This window comes from Anolis carolinensis, chromosome 5, assembly GCF_035594765.1.
Source record: "Anolis carolinensis isolate JA03-04 chromosome 5, rAnoCar3.1.pri, whole genome shotgun sequence".
NCBI classification, from domain to species: domain Eukaryota; kingdom Metazoa; phylum Chordata; class Lepidosauria; order Squamata; family Dactyloidae; genus Anolis; species Anolis carolinensis.
The window spans coordinates 19,556,848-19,576,019 of record NC_085845.1 but is presented as its reverse complement, the minus strand read 5'-3'; the positions used below and the strand labels follow the sequence as shown (position 1 = coordinate 19,576,019).

Genomic DNA, 19,172 nt, shown 5'->3' with positions numbered 1-19,172 from the left:
GCAGTTCGAATCCGGGGAGCAGGGTGAGTTCCTGTCTGCCAGCTCCAACTTCCCATGTGGGGACATGAGAGAAGCCTCCCACAGGATGGTAAAACATCCGGATGTCCCCTGGGAAACATCCTTGCAGACAGCCAATTCCCTTATACCAAAAGCAATTTGCAGTTTCTCAAGTCGCTTGTAACATGGAAAAAAAACTATTGTGAAGATTTTCAGAATACATATTTCATAAAATTATAGAGTTGGAAGAGACCACCAGGGACATCCCACTCAACCCTAATCTGTAATGTGGGAAAATTCAATCAAAGCACTCCTGACAGATGGCCATCCAGCCTCTGTTTAAAAACTTCCTGAAAAGGAGACTCCACCACACCACAGACAAACATATTGTGTCCCCATCTAGACTGCCATATAATGCAGTTTGAAACTGCATTATGTGGTCAGTGTAGACACATATAATGCAGTGTAACTATACTACATGTGTCTACACTGCCATTTCTCAAGTCGCTCCTGACACGAAAAAAAGTTTAACTATATAAGGTAGTCTAGATGGGACCTAAATGTGTGAAAACAGAATGCAAAACGGTTTCTCTCACTAGTCTTTGGTCCAACATCAGGTTCTCCATTTTTCAAAACAAAACTATATCAAAGGCTGTTATGTAGCAATACAAAATTACTATAAACTGAACTGAGAGTCAAAGCCTTCCCCAGCTTTGTGATATCTGCCCCCTCCCCCCCCCCCCCATTTGAGCCATATGTTTAGTGTATGTTATGCTGGAACTTGGCACAATTCCTCACCCTCCAAGGGCTTCTTTTGGTGCCCAAACTGACAAACATTACTGGTAAAAAATTTCACTGGTAATAAATAGATATGGATGACGTCTGACAGTTGAAGAAAGCATCAATTGAAACTGCATTATATGATCAGTGTAGACTCATATAACGCAGCTCAACTTAATATGATTCTGCATTTTAGATTCTGCAATGCAGATGGAGTCATACAAAGGAAACCTTCCCATACAAGTGAAATACCATCCTGTATTCTAGAATGAGAACAGGAACATATGAGAAAACCCCTCTTGGCAGTGATACAAAAAGCACTGTGGAAACCATAAACTTGAGGACAAAAGCTACACAGACACTGCATTCATTCCTATCAAATATTTGTTGTAGAGAACAGAAAAGCAAGTGTACAATTTTTAAAATGGAAAAATGAAAGTTACATTAACATCTAACATAAAGTCATGCCAACATCGTATTTTGAGAATATTTCAACTGCCCACTTCTATTCCACTCTGCTTATTCAATTTCATACATACATAAATAAATATGAACATTTAAATGGAACAATGAATACAAATGACTTAAAAGCTGGAACAACTATTAAAGCAGCAGCAGCAAAAAAATTCTTGTAGAAGCTTTGAAGTATCAAAATGGCAAAAATGTTATATATTAGTACTTTCCCCCTTTTACACTGCTTTTTGTTCAGTCATTACTGGAATTGGAACCCTGAATAGCTGCTGAGACCTTCCCCTTAAATTGTCACAATTTGTTGAACATTCATGTTGCAATACAGATATAAATAAACAGTCTGGAAGCACCTGTGCTCCTCTTCTCAGGTAAGACAAGGCTTTAAAACTGTGAAAGACTGAAATGGGAAACCCTCCCACTGGTTTGTATTGGGCTGACTCAAAAACTAATCTTGTTATTTCTAAAGTAACCGAAATCATTTTGCTGTCATGATGAAACCAGAATGCAAGCTCTTTATTAAATGCTATGAACTAATAAGGGGCAAGATGCAGTTAGAAAAAGACATCAACACATATTGCAGTAGCTATATGAGACCCAATGTCCTTTTATCCCTTTTCAGTGGTACTCTGTTATCTGATCCTGTAAAAAATAATTTGACACATTTCAGCAAAACCATCTCACTAGCCCTCTTTTATATTTTCACAGTCAAAGAAAGTTGGTACATATCCCACAAATTAATCACCTTATTATTTTTTGACATCAAATTCCCTTCAAAGATGTGTCATGTCCCTTGACTTCAAAGTAAATGTTAGTTTATGGGAAAACAGACACAGAACTGATCAAAACCTAGACTATAAAACATATAGTGTAGAATTGACCTTAACTCTTCAATACACCCCTCTCTATAGTTCCAGCTTCCCCATAGCTTTCTCACTCATTATGTCCAAATGTTTTACATCAACTAATTTACTTAACCTCAATGTGCCATAACTTTACATATTGTAAATTTGTGCAATGTGATGCCCATGAATGATGAAACTGTACCAAACTTGACACACAAGTGCAATGTGGCCCACTTTACGTCCTCCTGTCGTTTGAGGGAACAACTGACCAGGGAAGATGGGATTTACAGTACCTTCACTCACTTCCTCAGACCATTGCAACCCACACCAATGACTTATCAAGATCAAACTTGGCAAACATACCCCCATCACCCACTTTATGTCCTGCTGCGGTTTGAGGAACAATGGACCATGGATGATGGGATTTACAGTACCTTCACTCACTTCCCCAGACCACTGCGACCCCCACCAATGTCTGATCAAGACCAAACTTGACACATTGAGTCCCCATGACCTACTTTACATCCTGGCGCTGTTTGGAGGGGGATGGACCATGGACTTGCATATGGGAGTTGTAGTTCACCCACACCAACTGAAGCCAACTGACACTGGATCAAGACTAAACTTGGAACAAAGGCAAACAATTCCATTCTCAAATAACCTGGGCACCGTCGTGTCCCCAAGCTAGTATATAATAAAAGTCAGTGTTTGTTTGTATGTATATATATATGTATGTATGCGAGTATATGGCAGCTTTCTGATTGGCCGCCACTTTCACAGGCCACTGGGATCACCAGGAATGACGGATCTGGCCCAAACTTGATACACTTAACCCCCATGATGCACTTTCCATCCATGTTGCCAGAGCTGTAAGCTGCCTTGAGTCTCCCGTGGGGTGAAAAAGGTGGGGTATAAATGAAGCAAATAATAAATAAATAAATAATGTTAATGGCTTTTAATATGATTTTTCCCCTTTTTCATTTTATTTTCCATGTCCCTTTTAAATCATAGCCCAATTGCAAATACTTTAGACAGACACCCTAGTAATGACAGCAAATAATTTAAATAAGAACAACAGAAACAAATTGTAAAAAGCAACTTTCAAATATTTGTAAGCAGTGTATGTTGAAGTGAATGGTGTTTGTTTGCATACTTTGGCCTGGTTGTGAGATTTTTTAAAAAAAGAATATAAATAATTGTTTCAGTTCGGCACATATACTCACCTGTGGGTACACATAGAGAAGAAAAGCGCATTTCATTTTTGTGCAGAAAACTCTCCAAATGGAGTCTCCAACATAAGAATGGCATGCCGTCTATTGCACTTTGTCATGTGGAGCATTTAAACAGCAAGAATAAAACTGGCTCAGAGCTCTCTTGATTTGCCATTTGCCATGTTAAGGCAAGGTCAAGTGCTGGCTAAGTGCTAATACAGAAATTTCAGGAAGTGTCAAGTGAATTTGCAGTCAGCCGTTCATCTGGCTGAAGAGAAAACAACAACACACAAAATCAGTATGTCTTAAAAACACAGTACGAGTCTGGATATAGAGTTAAATTAGATATAGACAAAGTCAGTTCCACGCAGAAAGAAATATGCAACCAGAGTAAATCAGTAGGCTATTTTTATTGTGCCATCAAGGTAACCTTGGCTTTGACCACAGTTCTGTTTGAATAGCAATTTAGCATTATTCTGCTTGGCAATATATTTTATGAAGGTATTAACAGCTGCCACCCAGCATAATAAAAAGCATCACCAGTTCATTACAATAACAAATTTGATAAAGACACTCTCCTCTTCAGTATAGCAGTTGTTTTAGTATATATATTCAGGCAATGGACAAAGAACTTAATTATCTATTTCCTTCCCTTTCACCTTGCAGCTTATCATGCTACTTTTCTACTTGGCTTCACAACTTTTCCTTGCTTTGAAGATCTAAAACAACAAGTTTAAATTACAAACTGCAGATATCATTTGCCCTGGGAGATGGGTGGGAGGTGGGGGGTTCTGGCCTCAAATATCAGCTGGCAAGTCTCCATGAACCAATCTTGACAATTTTAGAAACACTGAGTTTAAAGTACATAGTATACACTCAGATATAATTTGGCCTCATGTATCAGTCAAGAACAAGTCTGGGGGCCAAAATTATGGATTTTGATGAGAACCGTGGATAAGTTGAGTGTCATTCCATAAAGAGGGGGAAAGCACACTGACTCAAAGTACTCACATCGATCCATGGGTAAGTCAACCCAATTGGTGGCTTGGTATTATATTAATCTAATGCCTTCAAAAACTTTAACCCATTATCCTGACATCATTGTGCTTTGAAGCCAGGGGCAGCCAATAATGTGGAATAAGCTATTAAAGGTAAGTTGTTGAATTATGCCATACAACTCCAACACAATGGAATCCAAATGTTAGGGTATACAATCCCAACAATCAACACATTGGTTGCACTGGATGGGGATGATAGCTGTTATAAAAAGCTGAATTCGATGTGCCATTTTTGAGAGCAGTCCAGTAATCTATGGAACATCGAACATATATTATGATGGTTATTAGAAATCACTGCAATTTTCTCCCAAGTTATGTATGTAAAAATTAAAAGAAATTCCCCCACTTTTTTGAACTTTCTGTTATTAACAAGCTGATTAACATGCTGTATTTACAGTTAATGTTATGTTAGGCATCTATTAAGCTCTTTCCAGTTTCTTCATCAGCATTATGGTGAAATACACAGAAGCACCACATCACAATTTCAGAAGTCTTTCACACTACTCTCTTAAGTGCTGATGGAAGAACAAATACCTTATGTGTTCTAAGAGTTCATTGCCAGTAGCATCTAGTCTACCCCTCACTACTTCTACTATATCAGGCTCATGTCAAAAGGGTCCATATGTCCCAGCAAACTATTTAGATAGGAAATTTCAGAATCACATATAATGTATATGGAATAGCTTTCTATTTCTCTCCCTTCAGCAAACCTAGCTCCCTGTATGAATGCTGAGGATGCTCACTGAAGGAGATTAAATAGAACGACCAAGCTTGCCAAAACTGCCATGGATAGCATAACATTGATAGTACAAAATAATAAATCATAGTAAGGTATTATCTTCAAAACCAGCACATGGTTTCTTGTGTGTGTGTGTACACATACATACATGCATACATGCACACATACACACACATCTTGGAGTAAACATCATTAAATTAGAATGAACTTCTCAGCCTACATAACATTGCATCATAAACTGAGACATGAATCAGGGATCAGAGTAAAGTGGCTCGCTAGATGTTTTTATATTCCCAGGACTCCTTATTGTTGAATGAGCAAAATGGAACTGCTGTGTGCAATCCAGTAACATCTAGAGGGACACATAATTCCCACCTGGCCAATGTTCAATAGTCAGTTCTAGCTACATTAAACCAATAGGAACTTGGTAAATTGGTATCTATGTATCTTCCATTGATTCAGTAGTTCAATCAGCCAGCAAAATTTTAGTAGCTATTTATTTAATTTTAGTATTTCTTTGATTGAAAATTTTAAAATATATGAAAATTATTTGTGGTTTATACAAAGAATACATGCTTAAATGTCTATCTTTTCAGATGATGAAAAGATTGTACACCAGCAAAAATCTATTTTGTGGACTTAACAGAGTGAAAGCTTCTCACTCTCACCTACCATAACCTTCAAGATTCTAATAGAATAACAATTCATATTAAACCATTTATAGATGTATTAAGTGAGTTACACTAGAAGATGTTCATGTCTTGCTGAACTCCTATGTCTTAACAAGGCAGCATACTAAACATGAAATCCTGGGTGTCTACAGTACAGCCACTGTGGGAGTAATGCTAATGTAGAACAAATAACCCTATGTTGCTTGTAACCTTCATTCTATATAATAATACTTGAATCACAACAGAATTTCAAAACCCTGACAGCAAAAGTAGCATTTGTAGCATTTGCACTTAACTGTTGTTAGTTTGTGGGATGTTCGTACACTACATCTAATTCATATGTGTGTGAATGACAATGACAATGACAAACTGAAATCTGAGACAGTAAACAAGGGAGATTGTTTGCTCACAAAAGGCAGAACCTACAGGTCTGCATTTTCAATTTTATGTTTATTTGAAATCAGTTATCATTTGATAAAACTACCATTATTATGTGCTACCAAGGTTCAGAATTAATGCATAATCTAGATAGGGCCAATCACACACACACACACCTCTCTCTCTATGAGACATACTTCACAGAGTTGATATGAAGATAAAATGGGGGAGAGAAAGAACTATTATGCACCTTTAAATTAACATACGATGAAGTTGTATATGCATTTAACCAATTAGCAAATAATCAAATACGTTATGTCCTAAACAGTATGACCATATGATATTAGTTCAGAATATATCGACATAACAATCTCATAAGAAACACTGGAGAGAGAATCTAACCTCTCCTCTTTAGAAACATCATGGCAATGGATCACTCAAACTAAGGTTACATCCATAACGGAGCACTTTGATTTTACTTGAACTGATATGATTCCGTCACATGACATTCTAGAATGTATAATTTTATAAGGAATTCTCTGCTACACAGAGATTATAGATAGTTCTCCAAATTGCACATTCCAGGACTCCATAGTATGAAGGCACGCCACAGAAAGTGACATCAAGCTGCTGTAATTGTAAACTGTGGACACCCCAAATGGACAATGTGACCGGAATGGAAACAAAAATGTATGATGTACATCTGATATCACTGTGGTTGTACCCAATCATAATTATCTCCACTGTATTACTGCAGTATGACATATTTCCATGAAGAATAAAATATTGAGGGTCTCAAAATATAAGAAATATCCAGTGGCCAAGTGTGACAGATAATTTTATCCAGACAAGCCCTGCAGTTTCAACTCTTGGAAATCTGCCACTAGGCTTGTCCTTCTTCCTCCACTTAATCCTTTTCTGGATTGAGGTTTCCCCATAGAGTGACCTTATACATGTGGTCCTGTGGCTGTGTTGCTGTGTGAGTTCTGTATTAGTATGAGTAGCTTGACTTCAGTGCCAGCTTGATAGAGACAGAGAGTTTAAAACAAACTATATATATATATTAGACACAGTAGAATATTTTAAACTTTAAAATTCTATTCTTTTTGGCTCACTCCAACCCATAGTGAGTGCTTCATTTTGACTGGCTATCCTGTTTTCAATCCAACTCTTTGTTTGGAAATCCACCCTTCTCTCTCAAATCCAAAACCCTTTCTCATGCAAGCACTCCATTCTGACACCACCAGAGGGGCAAACAATGGCTGGGAGCAATGGTGGTGGAATAGGACAAGGTAACTCCTTCCCCTGTGCTACTCCTCCTCATCGGACACTTACAAACAGGCTTCTATTTTTGTCACAGTCTGTTCACCTGCTCCCTGTCCCCAAACAGTCTTCCTGATCAGTGACTGTCTGCCTTCAAGTCAAGTGTGCCCAGCACTTCCTTCACACCAAGCAGGATCCCTAACTTGCCTTTTGCAAACCAGCATGAGCTTTCATTCAGCAGTGTAGGATCGATTACACTTTGACACTCAACTGGTTTCTTTTCTGTTATTTTCAGCAAACGAAATTGTTCAATTTATGTTGCCACCTGAGCATGTTCCTGGCTTTCTGGGTTTCTTTTTTTCTTTTTTAATGAATTGATAGAATATATTTAGTTCTTCCTACTCTTCTAAATGAAAGCTCTCTGCAAGTTTTATCATCCCTATCTCTTCAGGAGAGGTTTGCTGGACTATTCACATAATAATGCCAAGGAGAACTAGAGTGATGTCCCATATATCTATGTACTTTTAAATATTAATTTATTTTTATGAATTTAAGCAACAAATTCACCCTGAACAAATGTCACCTGGCAAGTAGAGGATATAACACAGACTTGAATTCTCTCATTGATTAGCTTTCTGCACTTTTCCATCAAAACTACTTGTAAACTACTTGAAAACTATCCTATGAAATGACACTGAGGGGAAGTAAGTGTGGCAGGAAATAGGAAACAAAAACTGCATCCTATTTTGCAATAACAAGGTACCTGATCCTGTATACAACTGATATCTTTGGTCATCATATCACTAATCCATTTTGCTTTGAATAGCTTATGCTCTTCTCCAGGTGACTAGGTGAGCAATTTACCCAGTTACCAAAACACAGTTTGCAGACACAAAGGTGTCCTATATTTATGTGTCAACATCAGGAGAGGGAAACCTTTAGATGCTCCTGCTCTATAACTCATGTGATTTCTCCTAGCATAAAGTATTAAAAACAATATTAATATTTTAAAAAATATATAAATTTATAGTTTCCTAGTCCAGTTGTGCATATAACCATATTTATAGAGGTGTGCATTTGTTTCGTTAGTCCTCGTAAGTCATATCAAATTCATTAAATTCATACTTACAAGGTGATATCCAACATGTGGACATAGCCCATACTGAAAATCTAACAATCGAAACTTACCCAAAATTCTTTTGTTTGCATTTTGTAAATCTAAGAAGCCTTTCAAAGTCAGTTTTATTTTCAGTGCAAGGAAGCAAAGCAAAACCAAAAAGGCTGCCTTTCCTCTTTAAATTAATGGCCTCTCGCCATTAGGAGAGAGAAAGAAGGGATCAGTGATAGCTGAGGGAAAGACTGAGAAAGCACAGAACTCTGGGGAATGTAGTTTGGGAAGGCAAGAAGCTCTATGCCAGAAAAGTCCCTACCCTAAACTACATTTCTCAAAATTCTGCTTGCATCAGAAAGCCCCAATCAGGATAGTGGGTAGCTATTTTCCCGCCATAGCAGCAGCTGTTGAATCTGCAAAGAGGGGGGACTGACTCATATTTCTTGTAAGTAAATCTCTGTGCTGGGCTGGGAAGAAATCCCTAAATGGATGCCCCTCGGGAGTCCCTTCCAACTCAATAGGGGAAGCATACTAATTAGTTTAGAGACTGGATGGTCATCTGTCAGGAATGTTTTGATGATGCCCTTCTGCCTGGAAGAAGGGAGTTAGACTAGATGGCCCTTGGGGTCCCCTCCAACTCTACGATTCTACAAAAATGTAGAATTGGTTAATATTGGTTTATATTGGCTAATATGAGAGACATTAAATGAAATAGCTTTTGTGGCTTTTAAAAAAAATGTTTTTGTCAAAACTTAAAAAAATAAAAATCAGTAGATGTATGAATATTTCTGAAAATTGGGGGAAATGATCCCGTTATCTTGTGTCATTGTATAGAAAATGCAAGGAGACCACTCGTAGTTTTCTTTTTAAAATGTTGTTTATACAAACTTTGAAAAATCCCCAAAAATCTGTGAATACGTGAAACATTCTGAAACTTGATGGGCTAACAGTGGTACATATGTAAGGCCTGCTGCACTCCTAAATTGAGAGGAGCCGAGGGAGAGACATGCGGCTGCCAAGAGCTCTTCAGAGCTCTCTGCACCCACGTGTTTCCTCCTCTCAGCCTGGGGACATGGCGGGATGTCCGCAACCTCAGGCTGAGAGGAAGACTCTTTTCCCCCTCCCATCTGCCCACAGTTCCCCCCCCATGCCAACCACCCCCACCCCCTCCCATCCCAGCCTGGCCCGGCCCACCTGGCCCAGCCTGCAATGCCGCTCCCCCCCCAAAAAAAAACAAAAAACAAATAAACATCAGAAGAATGATTGCACCAAACGCAGCGCCCAAACACGAGTCAAAGAACATGAAAGGCACTGCAGACTAACTGAACCAGAGAAATCTGCCATAGCAGAGCACCTGATGAACCAACCTGGACACAGTATATTATTTAAGAACACAGAAATGCTTGACCACTCCAATAACTATCATGTCAGACTACACAGAGAAGCCATTGAAATCCACAAGCATGTGGAAAACTTCAACAGAAAGGAGGAAACCATGGAAATGAACACAATCTGACTACCAGTATTAAAAAACTCAAAAATCAGAACAGTAAATAAGAAGCAACACTCTGAGACATGGGAACTAGGGGCAGCTAACAAAGGATGCCCCCAGGCAGAAAGTAGCCAGTAGAATATTTATTTATTTATTTATTTACAGTATTTATATTCCGCCCTTCTCACCCCGAAGGGGACTCAGGGCGGATTACAATGAACACATATATGGCAAACATTCAATGTCAACAGACAAACAACATACATTAGACAGACTCAGAGGCATTTTTAACATTTTTCCAGCTTCACGATTCCGGCCACAGGGGGAGCTGTTGCTTCACCGTCCAGAAGTGGCTGTACTTCCTCATTCCTTTCCTCGTGTTTTGCTGGCAGTTTTATGGTGTTGTAAATTAGCCTCCCACATAAAGCATCCCTAAATTTCCCTAATTGACAGGTGCAACTGTCTTTCGGGGCTGCATAGGTCAACAGCAAGCCGGGGCTATTAATGGTCGGAGGCTTAAACCAACCCGGGCTTCGAACTCATGACCTCTCAGTCAGTAGTGATTTACAGCAGCTGGTTACTAGCCAGCTGCGCCACAGCCCGGCCCAATTGAATAAGCCATTCAATGCAAATTAGGGTGATTAACTGCAACATTGACACTGGCCACCAACTGACAAGAGTTCTTCCCTCACCCTGGACTTCCCACAGATATATATAAACCTTCCTTGCTGCATTTCTCCATACCTCACAACCTCTGAGGATGCCTGCCATAGATGTAGGTGAAACGTCAGGAGAGAATACTTCTAGAACATGGCCATACAGCCTGGGAAACATACAACAACCCAGTAATGATTGCTAATGCTAAGGGCTCTCCATCTGGAAGCCTTCAATTATCCAGAAATAATGTGATGCTAATCAACATTATATGCATAATACTTAATTATTAATTTGCTTGCAAATCAAGTGCAACTTGCCTGTACTCAAAGGAAATATGCTAGTTATAAAGATAGAGAGGACATTAAATGCACATTTATTTGTAATCCGCATCAACACATGTTCATAATATATTAGAAGAAAACATCCAGATGTATTCAGACAGATCAATCACTAATTTCAGGGGATTATGCTTTAGTTGTCATAACCTAGGAACACCTTCAGTAAAAGGAAAGCTCTTCATTTCCCAACTTGGAGAATAAGCAATCATGAGGCCTTCACATCCTGGAAGACCTAGACACTATCCAGATGGTGAACAAGACATGAAAATTCCATGGTCCTCCTGGAAAGTAGGGACTATTTATACTCCTGTGTGTACAAAGTATATCTGGCACACTACAGGCATCGGCCTCTTGGTTTTGAGAAAATAATTTATGATGTTCTAGTTTATTATTTATTTATTTACAGTATTTATATTCTGGCCTTCTCACCCTGAAGGGGACTTAGGGCAGATCCCATTATATACATATAGGGCAAACATTCAATGCCCATAAACACATCGAACCGAGACAGAGACAGAGAGACAGACAGACACAGAGGCAATTTAACCATCTCCTGAGGGGATGTTCGATTCTGGCCACAGGGGGGAGCAGCTGCTTCATCATCCATGTGACGGCACTTCCTCATTCCAACGTTGTAAATTAGTTAAATTTGCCTCTCCACTTTATAAGTGGTACCTTATTTCCTACTTGATAGATGCAATTATCTTTCGGGTTGCTAGGTCAGCAATGAGCAGGGGCTTTTTTTATTTTTTAATTGACAGGTGCTCACCCCGCCACGGGCTGGCCTCGAACTCATGAACTCATGGTCAAAGTGATTTATTGCAATAGACTGCTCACCAGCCTGCACCACAGCTCGCCCCCGGCTATATTTCCATACTTCACAATACCATTACTGAAGATACTACCCATTCAGCTCCATTCATACATGATAGTGAGTTACACATTTTTACCAATACAGAAAGTACCACACAACCCAGAAATCCCACCTCTCCTCTGACAGATGACCATTGTGATGCATGCAGACAACTGAGACTCAACTACCAGCCACGTAATTTATTTACTGTAAATCAATATACTAATTACAACATCCAAACATACATGTGCCCTTTCGATCTGAAAATACAGATGGGCCATAAAGTAGATTCAGAGCACTATTTACCAAAAAGCAAAATACTACTTGTGTGGGCACTGCAAACATATAATAAGCCAGCGGTTTAAACCACCTGTCAAGTAGTAAGGAGAATTTTACCCTCCATCAGACACAGAAACATGAATCCAGAAAGGCATAACTTATTTCCATTAAAAGACATCAGAAATATGTTGTGGCATTGTTCACTCACTGTTTGGTCACTTCAGGCATTTTTGGCTGTTCCTTTTTCTTCCCTTCAGCTGTTTCGATGGGTGTAAGTAGTACTGCAGCACAAGAGACAATCGACTGGTGGGAATCTTCCCGACAAACTGCAAAACAAGAGTTTGGTTATCACCAGAGTTGCACTGAGGAAGTTTTCTTTCTAAATGTGCTATTTTTATAATTTGCACATCACATATCTACTAAGAGTACTACAAGGTCATCTCAACACAGAGAGGTAGGCTAATGTGAAGGAGTTATCAAAGACCTTTCAATCACTGAGTATAAAAGAAGCAAGTGGGGTAACATTGGGTCACTTCCCACATTTGTTTAAAAGATTTATATTCTTACAATAACCCGTATGTTATTCAAATCCCTGATTCTCAATTAGCTGCAGGAAATGGTACATTTTCTTCCTGCTGTGAGGAAGTCTTCAAACACTGCAGTTTTTGAAGATACACACACACACACATATATATTTCATTTGCACAAAATATGACTTAAACTGCAAAGATTTGCATAAAGGGAGGATTCTTATAGAAACATTTTCAATCATTTTTGAATATTTTCTAACTTTATTTCCATCCCTAATATTTGCTTATCATTTCCATTGTTAATCTATTTGCCCTACTTTGATAAATTCCTGTTTATTTGGAATAACACCCATGTACGATACAATAAAAAGAAAAAGAAAAGGAGGGAAAAGAAACTAAATGTCTTAGGAGAACTGAAACCATTCATGCCACGCAATGATACAACCTATGTGCCCCTCCAAAAATGTCATTCTGGGTAAGGTGAGGGTGGTGAGAACAGAACTGGAAATATTAGAAATAAAAACAGAAAAACCAAATGCACTGAGGCGGCTTATTATTTCTCTGTGTTGACCACTCTCTCCTGCTGAGCCTGGTTGCCATTCACCATCTGAGAGATTTTGTGAGGGCACAGAGAGACAAAAATAGAGGTCCAGGCAGATCCTTTGGAAAATATCTCAAGGAAATCTGATCCTTAAAATGGATCCTGGCTCAGCCAAACTCATTCTCGAAATCCACTTTTATCTCATTGGATTCAAAGCTTTACAGCCATGTACCCTTATAGGCTTTTCAAAAGATTTGAAAAGTACCAGTAATTCATTAAGAAAAAAGATTGATTTAACACTTTGTGCCCAAGTTAATTCAAACATTTAAATACTGGGAAGTTGCAGATGAAAAAGACAGCCTTTTTGGGAATACTGTATTTCTTTTTATTAATTTCTTCCAAAGGGTATGGTAGGGATACAAAGAGGGGTAGGAGTGTTAAGATTAGTGTTAGTAAATTAATATATTTTAACAAATATCTAATAAATCATCAAGAGAGAGGAGTGTGATATGGAGGGCAAAGGAAAAACATTATATAACATTTTATATCCTCCAGGAAATAATGCCCAACTGGAGGGAAGGATATTAGAGGCAAAGCTGAAGTATTTTGGCCACATCATGAGGAGACAGGAAAGCTTGGAAAAGATCACGATGCTGGGGAAAATGGAAGGAGAGGGCCGACCAAGGAAGAGAGGACGACCAAGGGCAAGATGGATGGACGGTATCCTTGAAGTGACTGGCTTTACCTTGAAGGAACTGGGGGCGGTGACGTCCGACAGGGAGCTCTGGCGTGGACTGGTCCATGAGGTCACAAAGAGTTGGACACGACTAAACGACTGAGCACCAGCAGCAACATTTTATTGTATTACATAAGGAGCTGCAGTGGCACAATGGATTAAACTCTTGTGCCGGCTGATCTGCTGACCTGAAAGTTGGGTTGCTGAACTGAAGATTGCTGGTTTAAATCTGCGAGACAGGGTGAGCTCCCATCTGTCTGCTTTAGCTTGTGGAGACATGAGAGAAGCCTCCGAGCAAGATGGTAACACATCTGGGCATCCCCTGCGCAACATCTCTGTAGACAGCCAATTCTCTCACACCAGAAGCGACTGGCCTCAAGTCGCTTCTGACACAATAAAAAAACTGGATTGCATCCAGTTTTTAATTTCTGTTACCCTAACATCCATTAGGGCCGGGCTGTGGCATAGCTGGTTAGTAGCCAACTGCTACTAACCGAGAGGTCATGAGTTTGAAGCCAGCCCACATCAGAGTGAGCACCCGACCATAAAAAAAAATAGCCCAGCTCGTTGTTGACCTAAACAACCCGAAAAATAGTTGTATCTATCAAGTAGGAAAATTTAGGTACCACTTATGTAGGGAGGCTAATTTAACTAATTTACAACACCATAAATATCATCCAGCAGCATGCAGAAAGGAATGAGGAAGCAATCCATCAAAGGACTCAGTGTCACAGTGGATGATGAAGCAGCAGCTCCCCCTGTGGCTGGAATCGAGCATACCCTCAAGAAGCCTGGAAGCTGGAGAAAGTTAAATAGCCTCTGTGTCTTCGTCTCTCTCTGTCTCTATGTTCATATAGCATTGAATGTTTCCCATGTGTGTGTACATGGTGATCCGCCCTGAGTCCCCTTCGGGGTGAGAAGGGCGAAATATAAATAAATACTGTAAATAAATAAAATAAATGCTTGAAGTACTAAAAAAATTCCTCCCAAAAGTTGATGTATCTTCTATATAAAAGAGGGATCTTATTGTCCATTATTTTTAAACATTATAGTCTTGTCTTCTTTAATCTTTTATTATTTGATCTTATTTCAAGTTGCTTGCCTTTTTTTCTCCTTAAAAGTTCTTGATTGTTCCTGCAAACTTATCCTTTTTTAAAAAAACTCTTGTTTAAATGTGTTTATTAGCATACTAATCTTAGAAAGTTATTAGTAAAATCTGTTAGTAAGTGTTATACATACAAGATTTAATATGTATCATTGTCATTCATTCCCCTTTTTTCCAATCACAGCCTTTCTACTAATATATCTCGTATGAGGGGTTTGTCCATATACTATTTAAAAATATATAAAACAATAATCATGTTTTAAATCACCAAATTTCAAAATCTCATTCTTCTTGATCTCTTGTTCAGCCAATTTTTTTCTTTCTTTTTTCTTCCAGCCAATCCCAGAGTTTTTAGTTTCGACTACCCGTGGTCATTTGGAAGTCTCCTTTCTTTAATATCCACTTTTACAAAACCCCGTGCTAACCATTCAATAATATAATCCCACTCATTATAGTTTAAAATCATTGTGGTCTCTTCCTTGGACTTTTTGTTTCCTGTTTTGCATTCAGCATTTACTTCAGAGGTCTGAACCATCTGTGTCTCCTCATATATTCCAACTCATTTTGTAGATATTTGATTTGGCATCTTCTTCTGGCTCCAGATCTCTTCTGTAGTATTTCCCAACTTAATTTGAGGTTTCTCTTGTTCCAGCTGTATGTTTTGTCGCTGGTTTTCTGTCTGAAGTCCATTCTGTAATGGCTTCCTCTGGATTCCTTCATGATTCTTTACTGGTTTATCTTCAATTTCTCCTTCTATTTTTTTCTTTCTTATTTGGCTCCCTTTTTTCATATTGCTTTTCCAATTGTCCTTCTTTGGGGCCATTAGATAATTCTTCAAGGTGGTGTTTATTTGATCCAGTTTATTGTTGGCACTATTGATTAATCCTTTCAGAATTTCCAGTTGTTTCATAAATTCTAATGTATTATTGTGTCATTTTTCTTTCTTCATTTAAGCATGTTTAAACTGAACGTTGGATTTGTTATGTAAACACTTTTGCCCACTAAATTTTGACAAAGTTTTGTAATAAATGTCTTTTATGAACAAGCTCCTATATTTATCAATACTTCAGGAAGATGTTTTATAAATAAATGAAATGTTGTTCATTCAAGGTCACACTGAAAAACCTTCCTCCTTTCCTTTCTCTTTTATCTTTTGGATTGTATCTATTTCTTAAGAAGTAGAACTGCACTTTATCTTTGGTTTTATACATTAAAAAATTCCCATTCCTTCTTTCTCCTCCTCTTTCTTCCTTTCTTTCTGTTTTTCTGAGCGGATTCTAAGCACATTCACTTACTTTTATAATTTATTAATTCCAACTTTTTATTTATCTATTTTATTATATCTGTTAGATATTCCTGTTCATATGCATTAGGGTAACAGTGTAAATCATTATCATCAAATAAGACACATCCTAAAGAGATGCTTTATTGAGGCCAATTTGGGCTCCTCCAGATGGGTCAAACGTGCTGGAAGGCTGCAGTAGTTCTCATAGCTCTGGTTGTTTAGAATATATAAACAACATTTGCATTATCCAAGATTATTTACTAGTATGGCTCCAACTTCCCCACTACTTTGTAGTTCAATGGTTGTCTGAATGGCAGAGAGGTGGAACTCAGTTAAGCATTTGTCCATGAGCAGGCATAGAGCCAATACAACTGAAGCTACCATGTGATGATGATCCATTCAATATCGTAAGTACTCCAAACCAACACCATATACTTTTGTTAATTTGTTTGTGTGTGAAGGAATTATATATTTTTACAGTTTCTATACAGTTCCATACAGTTTCCATACATCAAGAAAGTTATCAATTTATTTATTTTCCTCACCCCTCCCAACTTCCCTTTAATTTTTATTTGTACATAAAGAATTTCTTTCTTTTTTTGTTGCAAATAAAGACTATTTTTTTTAAAAAAAGTTATCATTGAAGAGGCTAAGAAAATACCCAGAAATCTGTTGGGAAGGAGATGATGGACTCAATCCAATTTTAATATAATAAAAGCCATTGCAGCCTACTTTAATTGTATATCCTGCTAGGATAATTGAATCACTGCTTACTTATCATGTACTTAACTGTAACTTTTGTCTAGTGGGTCACTGTCCCAAGTGAAAAGCAGCATCCAAAGAGGATTGCTATTTCTTATGCATTAACTCCCTCCTCATGAACAAGTGACTTTGACCTTCATATTTTATTACCTTCTTCTAAAACTTAGAACCTCATCACATAGGTGGTTTTCTCCATCTCTGCATGCTGCTGTCATGCTGCCAGTGCGGAGTCTACCACAGCATATCAGGGCTACTTTCAGTGCCCTGATCAGGACTAATTTCAGTGCTCCATTGAGCTCTATGCTGAAAAGCACAGAGACAGAGCCCCGAGGAGTTTGGTACTACCCGATTCCTCCTGGAAGAAGTCTAGAACAGCACAGGAGGAAGCTGGGGATATTGTGGGATGGCAGCCCATGACCAATCATGGTAAGCAGGCGAAGCAGTACTCTGCCCCATGGTTTTCCCCACTGTCCCCCATCTTCTCAACCTCCATGTGATGAGGTCCTAAATTCAATCTCAGACACAAATCATTCTTAGCTAAGATTTCATCTTCCATTCCACCCATCCCTACATATGTTTTTAAGCATTTGTGTAAATATATCAGAGTGCCCACATATAGTTTTATCAATTTATTTAAACAGTATGACCCTGTGTCCGTGGGTGATACATTCCTGAATTTTCCATGGAAAGAGGAAACCATGGAAAATAGCAAATCCTACCGAAATGAATGACTTTTGCCAAAAGTTACCATAGAATTTCACTGGAGGACCTAGAACATTCCTGGATAGGTATTTTTAAAAGGTGCTGTACAAATCCTCTGTGAACAGAGTGCTAAAAACCAAACAAAAAAACATATAGTATGTCTAATTAGCCCTCTTTCTACTTCAAATGTTGGACTTACAATAGGCTACACTACGTATGATCTTAGCCAAAAAGCTGAGATGTGATTAAATGAAACTAATTGTGCTTATCAGCAACACAATTGCTTGAGAACTTCTCTTTTTTACATGTGATTATGGATGACAATGATCTCCAAAGGGTTGCTTGCTATACATTTGCAATTAAGCCACAGGACAGGTTCTTTAAACACCATAAAGCCCAAATGACAAAACTGTAATTACAATAATAGGACCATTATTAGCAAATGAATTACATCTTATCCAGATTTTTCTATATTCTGCTTTCTGTCACAATCATCACAAAGATGCAGTTATACAAGCTTTGTATTACCAAGAAAGCATATCAATGGGACATTTATCCATGCTGACTTAGATAATAAGAAGAGATATCATATCTGAAGAGTTCTTGGATTTACAGATATAATGGTATCAGGAACAATAATTTGAGGAAGTCGTCATCATAGTAAAAAAAAAGTATGTCTGAATATGTAAGTTGGTACAGTAGAGTCTCACTTATCCAACATAAACGGGCCAGCAGAATGTTGGATAAGCGAATATGTTGGATAATAAGGAGGGATTAAGGAAAAGCTTATTAAACATCAAATTAGGTTATGATTTTACAAAATAAGCACCAAAACATCATGTTATGCAACAAGTTTGACAGAAAAAGTAGTTCAATACGTAGTAAAGCTATGTAGCAATTACTGTATTTACAAATTTAGCACCAAAATATAACGATGTGTTGAAAACATTGACTACAAAAATGTGTTGAATAATCCAGAACATTGGATAAGCGAGTGTTGGATAAATGAGACTCTACTGTATATCATTTTCCGATAGTTCTTCCCCCATTTTTTTCCTGGTTTTGTTTACTTTTACTCTCCTGAAGAAGAACCAGCATGGTATAGTGATATGAATGTTGGTCTAAGATTCCAGGAGACCTGGGCTTGAATTCATAATTTGACCATGGAAAACCACTGGGTGACTCTGGACAAGTCCATTTCTCAGCTTTGGAGGAAGTGAATGGCAAACAAATCCCCCTCCAAAGAAACTATGATAGGTTTATCTTAAGGAGCCCCCAGTGGCGCAGTGGTTAAACCCCTGAGCTGCTGAACTTGCAGACCAAAAGGTTGATGGTTTGAATCCGGGGAGCAGACTGAGCTCCTGCTGTCAA

At 38.3% G+C, this 19,172-nt stretch overlaps 1 protein-coding gene across 4 annotated transcripts in view; it reads right to left on the bottom strand.

Annotated features, from left to right (window-relative positions):
• Nucleotides 1-19,172, bottom strand: part of ccser1 (coiled-coil serine rich protein 1) — an 815,269-nt gene that overhangs the window by 572,806 nt on the left and 223,291 nt on the right. For all 4 annotated transcript variants that reach the window (XM_062983628.1, XM_062983630.1, XM_008111053.3 and 1 more), the window contains exon 5: nt 12,349-12,466. In XM_062983628.1, the coding sequence (XP_062839698.1) occupies nt 12,349-12,466 (118 nt within the window). The remainder of the gene's footprint in view (nt 1-12,348; nt 12,467-19,172) is intronic.